The sequence below is a fragment of the Helianthus annuus genome, chromosome 3, assembly GCF_002127325.2.
Source record: "Helianthus annuus cultivar XRQ/B chromosome 3, HanXRQr2.0-SUNRISE, whole genome shotgun sequence".
NCBI lineage: Eukaryota > Viridiplantae > Streptophyta > Magnoliopsida > Asterales > Asteraceae > Helianthus > Helianthus annuus.
Window position 1 is genome coordinate 158,452,823 of NC_035435.2, and position 11,220 is coordinate 158,464,042.

The following is an 11,220-nucleotide window of genomic DNA, read 5'->3' on the forward strand; positions in this document are numbered from 1 at the left end:
AGCAAACCTATCGCGATGACTCCTAGGGGGAGCGTTTACGACTGCCTGATCAGCGGTCGATTGATACTGGACAACATGGTCCCTAAAAGCGCACAACGCATCAATGTTATGAACCAACCTGTTAATAAGAGACTCGGCTGACCTTGTTATCTCCCTTACAACACCATTAACTTGCTGGTACCGATCATCAGTTTCACAAATCCCTAATATCGCTCCTGGCGCACTATTAGGAACAGCTTCCCTGGTCCACCGTCGCATTATGTACCTTTCAGGGAACTGCCTGATATCAAGAAGCCGCAAAACGCAAAAAATGTGCGCACACAAAAGCCCAAACTGTTCATATCTATTGCATGAGCAACTAACGGTCATGTCTAGCTGCCGCATCATAACCTAATACATAAAAACAAAAAAAATGAGAACAAAAATATATACTCAATCAAAACTATAAGATAAAACACCATGAACAAAGAAAAATTATAAACAAACAACTGTTACATCCTATGATTACCTAAAAAAATGTAGTACACGTTTGAGAAAAAGTCCTTCACAGAGAAGTTCACAAAGTTATCCTCTCTATCCTCCCATTTTCCAACAGCACACTTGTGAATGGCTGTCTGAATTTCAAGTTGCGCATCAAAGAAAATTGTCCGTGTGTATATGTTTGTCGCCTGTTGCTCTAAGACAAACTCTTTTGCAAATATTTGGGGGTTCGTGTGCCTAGTATCGTGATCATTCTTCCTGTGCTCGTGTCTTTGGGCTTCAATTACAGAATCAAAATGCCCCAAGAATTCAACAAGCGTACAATTCGGGTTGCAAAACTGCCCAAAGAAATGGTTCTCACTCTCCGAACGTGATGAGGTACGCATCAGCCCAGACATGTGTTGATCACGATAGTACGCAGGGATCCATGTATCCCTAATCTGATAAATTGACTCTAATCATTCATGATTCAGCAAATCAAAATCAGCCAATATAACACCCCATTCATTTTCAAACTGTTCTGGCAGTAAGGCATTGGTCCAAACAATATCACACAACCTCTTCTTAAAATCAGTGCTATTGCATAGGTTGGCGCCAACCTAAATAACAACGAGTCAACACTCAAAAAATTAAATATACAAAAATACATGATAAAACCTGATAAAACATTATATAAAAGTAAAACAACATCAATAAACAAAAACAGACATATTCATTTATAAAAAAGTACAAAAAAACAAAAAAAACAATTCCATTAAAACAAATAACGTCGTAAACCATAATTTTGGTATTTAATAAACTTTGGTAGTAAGTTTCTCCATTATATGCCACATGCAAAGCCTGTGCCTACTTTCAGGCCAAGTATCTTGAATAGCTTTCCTCATCGCTGGGTCTTGATCAGTTACAATCACAGATGGTGCGCGCCCAAACGCCTGCCGAAATGCGTTAAGCAACCAGCTATATGTTTCGGCAGTTTCATCCCCTATAATCGCAGCACCCAAGGTAACATTACGATAGTGATTGTCAACGCCGGTAAAAGGTATAAACATCATATTGTACCTACACAAAAAAAAATACGGGAGTGATTACTGATTTGATATTGTAAAATCCATACAAGTTTAAAAACATAAAACAACATACATTTTTAAATATTTGATATTAAAACACTATTAGTATGAGATAAAAGTTACGAGTCTTTTCATGCATATACCACAACACTATAAAAACATTATCATGCTGATAAAACACTATGATATAGATCTATTATGGATGTAATGTATCTAGAAATAAAGGAAGGATACGAACTTGTTACGACGATAAGTAGCATCGAACGACACAACATCCCCAAAAATATTAAAATTTCTCTTTGTATCACCATCGGCCCAGAACAACGCACGTAAAACGCCCTCGGCAGTTGTAAGGTATTCCATAGAGAAATTGGGCATAAATTCTTTCTTCCTTCTTAGGCGTTTGATAACCATGTCAGCATCGTACTCAGCTATATACCTATTTAAGTCTCTCTTGAAGTTTTTGAAGTCAACTTTAGTTGCGCCTACCTTATCAAAACCTCCATAAAGAGTCCTCATAATGTTAAACGCTCTAACTGGACCAACGTTTATGGCACTCAAAGCATTCACGGCTTCTTCCTGTACGTAATTCATAGATCTGTTTTCAGGAAGCAAGTACCTGTCATCTTTAGCAACAAATGAGTGATTATGCGACTCCTCGAAGTAATAAACCACGTAAAGATTATCCGGGGTTATTAACTTAACCCGAATGCACGCTTCACATCCGGTCCTTATAGAAGGAACCCTGCGAGTAATCTTAGACTTCGAGTTAACATTAGAACTACCAGCTTCCTGAGTCGAGTCAATCGCCTTTAAGGGTTTAGTACCCTCTTTTGAGCATACGAACCATTTATTATGTATTACACCCTTTCGAGGCTCGTATTGAGTACCCTTCCTAGCTGTGTGTCACACCCTGGCTTTGCGGAAGCGTGGGTTAATTGGTGTGACTTCTTAATACCATAGCAACAATCATAACAATGCTATATGATAAAAACATGTGATATTCATCCAATCATAATGGTTCAGAAAATCCCATTTTCAACATTCACAAAATAAGTTACAAATCTTGACTTGATTTAAATGAGTTTTATAAAAACTTATCAAAAGACTTTAAAACAATACTAGGTTTAGGGATATGCAACCCGTCCAGGAAGAGGTTACACCTTCTAAACCCTGGATGACTTCTTTATTCAAACGCAGCTTGAAAATATGTGCATACCGTGCCAGATCCGTTAGTTTCCTGAAATACATGTAGTTTGAAAAGTCAACATAAAGTTGAGCGAGTTCATGTGTAGTGAGTATGTAAAACCTTTGTAAGTATAAAAATCCTGGTATGTAGCAAATAAGGAAAAAGAGATCACCAATGGTTTGCAAGGCCATTGATATGTGTGAAGTGCAAGTAGGGAGACTCAAACCTAGCGGATTTATGCGTTGGGCACAAGGTCACCACCTGGTCCATTAGGCGGGCTCATGGGTTGGGCTCGCTACACCCAGATAGATCTACCGCTCATGTCCCTCGGTCCTACCATGAGGATTAATGACCTCATGTTGCTCCTACCCACTCACATGATCTAAGTAGTAAACTTCCTTACGCTAACCATACCATGTATAAAGTACTTGTAATTATAGTAACATGTATTTCACCCCCACAGTTTAGTAAACTGAAAACAGTTAAGAGAAAAGGGGGACATGAACTCACAGTGGTGCGTCTCTACCAAGTATATCTCCTGCTCAAGCAGCTATGCGACGACCTACACGTACTAACTCTATTAGACGGACGGCCGTGCCTTAGCTTTATGGTTTAAAGTTTTTGGAAATAGTTAGACAACTATTTCGTGTTTACATTCTGTATATACTAGGTAATCATTTTCCTTCCCAAGGATGGGGGATTTAATACATGTGTGTTCGAAATATATTATTAAGTCTCACTTAAAATATATTTTATTTCTAATTCTAAAATATAATTATTTTTCTCAAAAATATTATATTTTAACACATATGATTTTCCCAAAATAATACTTTAACAAAAATACGCGTTCATAAATATTTTCTTTAGAATGCGTAAGTTACGTTTTAATGATCGTGTGGTAATAATAATTACCGGTGTAACCTATATATTTATCATAGAGGCGTTCGTATTATTTTGGATTCGTTAACATCCGATAGTATTATTTTTACCCTAAAAATAATATTTATGTATCTTCACAAATAATGACAAGTAACGTTGTGAAAAATATATTTACTAAATACATATTTATCACGTTTAATTTTGTGAAAATCCCACCTCCGATATTTTGTAAATAAAGTCGTGGCGAAATCTATAATTTGAAAACAAGTCGAAAAGTATTTCTAACACTTGTAGTGAAAATATTTCTAAGTGTTAGGTTTTTGGAAAAATTTCGCCAGAGTTTCCTCTGTAACTGGAGGTGGCCACGCTTTTAAGCGTATCATTTTCTTTTATAAATCAACCCAACAATTTCCTTATTCATTCAAAACAATATTCAAAGCATCCAACTAGTAAATAAATATGTAAATTGCATAAATTACATGAACTTGTGGTTTAACAAAAAATATGAAGTAAATCCCCTTACTTTTAGTGGATCTTTATATAAAGCAATCCGATTTCGTAAAAACCTCGTTTTTAGGGAAATTCCGTCTACACAAGTGTTTACACACTCGTGTTTTCTAAAAATCATTCTTGTTAGTGTAAGATCCGTCTTTAGAAAACATGATTTCTTTGATACTTGGGTCTTTGAAAATACCGCTTGTAGATCCGTAGATCTACTAGTTTTAAAGACTATTTCACAAGCAAAATCGCTTTTACACAAGTTCATGCTTCGTGTGTGGTAGAGTTTCATCCTTTAACCCTCGTTTCATCCAAAACAACTTTATGTCATGATCCATGAAAATGACCAACCCGGGTTAAACGATGATCCGAGCTACCACAACATAGATCGGGTCCAAATAACTACACAAATCAAATACTACAAGATTTACACATCAAACAAGCTTTTAACCATCACTTTTAGTGTTTTTAGTAGACTTTTATGCATCAACTTGTATGTTTTCGAGTTTTAACCGTTACATATCGTTTTAACCACTTTAAAATAGATCGAGAGAGTGTTTTAAGCAACTTACTACTAGCTCGAGGCTAGGGAAGATTCTAGTCGCAAAATGGGTGGATAAAAGCAACGAGAAGAGGTCCTTTGAGTTCCGAATGCACCAAGCCTCCTTGTAGGTGATCCTTAACACTTGAATGATCTTGGAATGGCTTGAAGGAAATCGAAAGATGGATGGTTGAAAGTGTGGGTGTTTGGCCGTAGCTTCTTTAGAGAGAGAGAGGGAGTTTTGTGTTGAATTGTTAAGTGAAAGATGATAGGTTTAGCTTTGTTCTTATAAACAATTATCACCACCATTATCCAAGGGTTTCTATGCTTCTTAGATATTAGACATAGGAGATTAAAATAATCATAAGGGTACAAAGGGTGTCCCCCCTCTTGGGGACGGTTTGGTTAATGGGGGGGGGGATCTCGGTTCATTTCCAACTAAACATTAGATAATAGTTAGGTTAAGTTAGTTTAGGGATTAACCCCGTTACTAGTGTGTAGTGCATTACAGTGGGTATTAGGGTGTTCAGGGACCCTAACTGGCTCAGAAAAAGACAAACAATGTAAATGGCAATATTTCATGTCCCGGGTAAAGTCCGGTTGTTCGGTTGGATAGTAATCCGTTAAAGCGCTTAACAAAGCTTTAAAGTGTCGTTAATAATAATTTTAGTGACACAACTTATTCCCGATACTTTGGAAAGTGTCTAGTAATATTTTTCTCATGTTTTGGCACTTTATTAGTTAGCTAAAAGCTGAATTGTTAATTAAAGTGCTGAATTTTGTACTTAGAGTACGTTTTAGGCACATCCTGTCATTGTAACTTATTCCTAGAGACGCAGTTCTACAACCCTTGTATCTTCACACTCACTATTAGTGTGGTTAACTATCTCGGGCTCATACAGGCCTTAGAGGCAGTATCTGCCTGGTGCTGGTTATGACAGCACGTTCAATAGGTTATCCGTTCATAATGCTATTGTGCTTTTGTGCATCATGTTTGTCACTAAGGTTTTGCATGTAAATAATGTAGTGACAGTAATCAGAGTATGATGCAGGTATGTACAAGTATCAGTAATCAAGTGGCAGTTTGTCCACAATTTCAGGTAAGCACAATAATTAAGCAGTAAATTATTATTAATTATGTCGTACGGATACCTGGTTTAGTGAGGGTTGTCACATTCTCCACCGTTAAAGAAATTTCGTCCTCGAAATTTGTACTACCTTAACTCCTTTTGGTCACGTCACGCAAGTATAACATCGAGGTAGATAGTCATCAAACCGCATCATAGCTTACTCACACTTGGTGGTTCCAAGAATATTTAACAATCCGCACCCTAGGGTTAAGAAGGTGGGTGCTCTTAGCAGTTGATGTTAGAAGTACAAAACGCACTTTACGTATAGCCTAATGCATTCCAGCTAGCAGGGGGGTCCACAAGAGAGGAGTTTCAACTAATAAGATCCTCAATGTCCGGTTGCAGTATCCCGTCGAGTTTTCACGAAACATAGCACCCTCTATATAAATTTGGAAATTTTCAACTCCAATGAAATGGTAAAAGTGATCTGTCAACTCCCAAGTTGCCGAGTGGCAAGGTTCAGTGCGTTGAATATTTTGATCGGCGAGAATACACCGAATGAATACAAACGAATCTGGTGTATTCTTGCTTTGATTTGTAGTTGCATCAGGAATATGTAAATGACAAGTCAACAAAAGTTTATGTATTTTGCGTGGAACGGTTGTCCATGATTAGCACAAGCTACAAGTTTGTAATGACACCACCAGGTGTCGCATTGACATAATTTCATAATAGTGGTGATTGAACAAATTCACCGTGTTTGAGATCAGATGAAGGTGTACCGAAACAATCTGAAGATTTGACTTATGCCATGTTACAGAGTTTCCAATTAAATACGGAATATCAAAGAACCACTGTTTCCAATTGAAGATGAAATGTAATAAGCATCGCAAGGCATTTGTTTGACAACGAAGGAATCGTTAGGAGGTACATTGTGCTTATGGAATGAATATATGTACCATTCTCTTAACACACAATTGTGTTGAGACCGCTTTAATCGTGGTAAGCAAGCGGATTTAGAGTGAGTCAATAAACAATTAAATCCGGGTATGAGGTGCGTAATCAAATTTGCGCAAGCTTCAATTTTGTGAAAATATCACCGCAAGGTATCGAAATAAATAAAACGTTTTAGTGGAGTCGTAGACCAACTAAATCTACTACGACTCGAAGTGAAAGAATCTCTGCAAAAATAATTGGATATGATGCTTCCAATACATCACATAGCGTTTCAAGTTAAACCTGTGAACTGGATAAGTTTAAGCAATTGAACTTGGTTTCAACATAACTCGACAATAAACGTATGTATCAACAAGGGAATCTTGGTAGGGTAGTAAACATGTAACTTGAAAGAAAACGGTTTGAAGAACATGTGTTGACTTGATAACAAAAGAGTCAACAATGACAAGAATGTAGATCATTCGAATCACAAACCAGTGTTTAGATTTAGCAACGTAGTGTCGGAGCTTTAATGAAACGTTTATTCGAAATGGAACCGCATGCGTAGCAAAAGGTGCATGTGTGGCAAATAAGTTTCCAAGAAAATGGAGCAATGTGTGTTTGCTATATTGAAGAAACGACCAAGTATTCGAAACAAACATGTGTTCGCTCTCAGCGAAGGAAATCAACGTGATGCAACTACTTTGAGGGGAGTAGAAATGCAATATCTACTTGTTAGAAGTAAGAGTGAAGACTTCAACGGAAGCAATTTTAAGTACGAAATAACAAGTTTGTCAAGTTGGTGACGTTTGATTGAGTTGACAGATATGGTTCCTAGATTGTAAGGCCTCTAGTTCCTCCGGATTCCACACCACGTGTGGATCTGACTTATACATTGTGTAGGAAGCAGCATTTTGTTTATGTCTAAGCACAATCATTGTCCCACAATTTCATCCTGGTATATTCCCTGAATTTCTCTGCTGACGATGTTCGATCGTCGATCAGTCGTGTAGTAGTAGTTGGATCATCATAGTCCGTTGTGTAAGAAGTTCATTAGTCCTCAGCAAAAGCCACCGACTCTTGTATGTTAGCCCGTTCGGTTCCTGGTCATTTGGAAGTTATTCGCCCTTTCTTTTGGCGAGCAGAACTGAGGTTATCCAAAACAAAAGTTTTGGTCTGTTATCTTCCTTCTCTATCAACCACTGAGGTTGCACTGTCAATCCTTGCATCTTCGAAGGTGCAAGTCGCTCGAGGTGCTTTGGCTACAGGCGCGTGGCCTGGAAATCAGATTGATGCAAAAATTCGACTTGTTGTCGAGGAGATTTGTAACACCTTGAAAATTTGTGTCCAATAAAGTATAAACACGTGTCATAAGCTCTGAACGTGAGAAAGAATACTTTGGAGGGACTAAAGTTGACAAACAGGGAAACTATGTGAATATAAGGGTCCAAAGTGTCAACAATGGATAAATATATTCTAAAATAGCCCTACATAATGTTTATACCTTCCAACGAATAAATCATGGATCATACGAAGCGAAACATAAAGGAAAGTGAGAAATTACAAACTACATGGGCTAAAAGTGTCAACATGTGCAAAGTATACCTCTGAGTGACCTTTTGGCAGACCCGAAGCTTTGTAATGATAAAATATACTCACTAGAATATGTGGTTAAAATTTCATAAAGTTTAGTTATCGTATGAGAAAGTTATGATCAAATTCGTGTTCGAGGGGTTAAAAGCGTCAACATTGAATTCTATGGCCTTATGAGTGGTTACAAGGTTAGTCAAGGACTTAACCAAGTTAGTAATGTCCCAAGGCCCTTAAAAATCAAGCTTGGAGGCTGAAATGGCAATTTAGAAGCTCAAAACCACGTTACAAAGGACCAGGGACCAAAAGTGCAAACTTTGAAAATTTGTTGCCTGATCAGACAGGTCAGGCGGCCCGCGTTAGAATTCCCTATATCCTCAGGCGGGCCGCGTCAGGGTGCCAGCGACAGAAAACACCTGCGGGTGTCTGTCCAGCCTGTTTAACCGACTTTGTGGCCTATGAAATGATACCAGGGGTTGTGCAAATTGTTTTTCATGCACTAGGGACAGTTGTGATGATCAGGGAGCATGCATAGGGTCTTGTGGCATCATCTTGTAAGATCAAAGAGGCTATATAAAGGCCTCATGTTGTAACCATTTGAACACCCACTTCCAAGAAGTTCACAACTCTTTTCCTGGAGCTCTCTGGACAGCAAGCAAGCCTCTTAGTGGTCCCTAAGCATAATTAGGACTCTAGTAAGTGCCCTTAACCCTTCCTAATTCGTTTTAGCTTAGTTAATTAGCTAAAAGTCAAACCGTCGTAATTAAGATTTGACTTCGTGATTAATTAAAATGTGCTCTGTCAAATCACGAATTAAAAGTACCTTTAAGTAGGTAATTATATGGGTAACAAACCCTTAAAAGGGTATTTCCAGTTTCCCACTCTAACTATGTTAATTGTCGAGTCAAAGCTTGTTATAAAAAGTCAACAGAAAGGTTAATTGCGAATTAATACATAATTAGCAATGTAGGATCCATGCAACCTGTTTAATCATTAAAATAACTTGGTAATTAATGTAAGAACATGTTCCAACATGTTCAACTCGACAATTTTCAGTTTAGGCTCGGTTTGGAACCGAAAGTCGCAAAGTTTGACTTCTGCTTTGACTTTCAGTTCTGGCCCGTTTAAGCCAAGATTAGGATTGCCTTAGAGCTTCTTTTGAACCTATTTACATGTTAGTATAACTCTCTGAGATTATACAACTTGGTTCATTAGATATCCTATTCACATGCATGTTTCCGTTAATCGCCTATATGTTGACCATTATGCCCATTTGACCTTAAAACGGGATTTTTGAAAATGTAAAAGGGTAAGCACCTTAGCTACTGATTTATAAACTTGCACCCAAAATTTGAAGTCAGTTTGAGGTCTAGATTAAGAGTTATGCTCAATAGCGTAATTAAGGGCTTCTTTGATAATTAATTAGCGTAAATTATGTATAGCCCATCAAAACCCAAATTTTTATACCAAACTTTATACCTACTGTTATAAGATAATATTTTGGGATTTTTGAAAATTTTTATTTATTTTTAGGCTGAGCATAACTTAGTGTTCTAAGATTAATTCGGTTTATGCCGGTTTTGCCCTTTTTAGCCATAAATTGAGTTTTACAAATCCTTTTGACCTCAAACCAATTGCTACTAATTTGTTATGATAAATAAACTATTTTGAGCCTTCTGGAATATTAAAAATATCAGCTTTTTACAGAAAACCCGGAAATGGCTCCAAATCGCCTTTTTAGGCATTTTTAACACATAAGTGTGCACAAGAACTTTATTAAGCACAAAGGTTGATACCTACTGATATGTTTAGTAAATTTTTATATTTTAAATAGTAGGCAAATGTTTTGAACTCAGAATTCCAGAATTGACCTTTTAGGCACATGTGAAATTACCAAAATGCCCCTACGGTGCATAGTAAGGTTAAAGATAATAAATTTCACATAAATTTGATACCCTACTGTTATAACTTAGTAAATTAAGTATATTTACTAATTTAATCAGACCTGTAACTCAGGTTATTATTTTAACCCTTTTTCACCTTATAAAATGACCAAAACACCCTTATGAGGCATAGTTTTGGTTTAAAATCATTTGGGGCATAATGGAAGGTATCATTCTGATATCACAACATATTTTGAGCATATTGACTTCAGAAACTTGTATTTGACTCTTATGGTTACTCGTTACGCTTTTTACGCGTTCGGATCGGCTTAAGTGACTAGTTTGGCCATTTTAGCCGAAACGGGTCAAACCATATCTTTTCAGTCTCAAAATTCAGAATGTGATTATGTTACCCATATAAAACAAGTGTGCAAGCTTGATGGTCAAAACCACATTCTAAAACGGTCTTCGCCTTATTGTGCGTTTAAAACGTAATCTTTATATAAAACTAACCGGTCTAAGCTTAAGACCCGTTAGGATTCTAATAGGTTATTAAAACCTTATTTCCAGATCTAGGAGCCAGTTAAAGCTACTGCACTCGTTAATATTTGGTTTATACTTGCTCAGGTAAATACGTATTACTTATTTTCCCTATTACGGGCTTGGGTACCGGTATATAAAATACCGCTTGTTGGTGAAATGACCATAACCGGTCTTGGTTATGTCAGTCAATGAACCGTTTGAAAAGCGTTGTTGTTAACGCCTTTGGGGCTTAATGCCATGTCCCGGATATCTTGCTTAAGAATGGCCACGCCTAGCCTCGGGTGTAGTCGACACTACGTGTTAATACGTATATCGTCGGTACGGGGTTAATGTCTATTAATCCTTAACCCGGAACGAACCCGGGCTACTGAACGCAGAATGAACATGTAATTCTTTTACAAGATTATTAAGCAAATAATTATCCCAAGTTATAAAAAGTTTTATGCCACGTGCATTTAAATCAATTTTAAACGTTTTCAAAATGAGTCAGTTAAATTGTATTTACCAGTGTAAACTGACGTATTTTCCAAAAAGACTAAGTGCA

The 11,220-nt window shown here is 37.1% G+C and overlaps 2 protein-coding genes across 2 annotated transcripts; both read right to left on the minus strand.

Moving 5' to 3' along the window:
• Positions 1 to 358: 358 nt before the first annotated feature.
• LOC110932436 (protein FAR1-RELATED SEQUENCE 5-like) lies at positions 359 to 878 on the minus strand. Its single transcript, XM_022175770.1, has 2 exons — positions 509 to 878; positions 359 to 390 (listed from the first exon to the last, which is right to left on the minus strand). Exons 1-2 carry the CDS (start codon positions 876 to 878, stop codon positions 359 to 361), a joined length of 402 nt encoding a protein of 133 aa, XP_022031462.1.
• A 60-nt stretch (positions 879 to 938) lies between these two features.
• Positions 939 to 2,397, minus strand: LOC110932437 (protein FAR1-RELATED SEQUENCE 5-like). The gene is made up of 4 exons (XM_022175771.1): positions 2,375 to 2,397; positions 1,786 to 2,292; positions 1,281 to 1,539; positions 939 to 1,079 (listed from the first exon to the last, which is right to left on the minus strand). Exons 1-4 carry the CDS (start codon positions 2,395 to 2,397, stop codon positions 939 to 941), a joined length of 930 nt encoding a protein of 309 aa, XP_022031463.1.
• Positions 2,398 to 11,220: the final 8,823 nt, after the last annotated feature.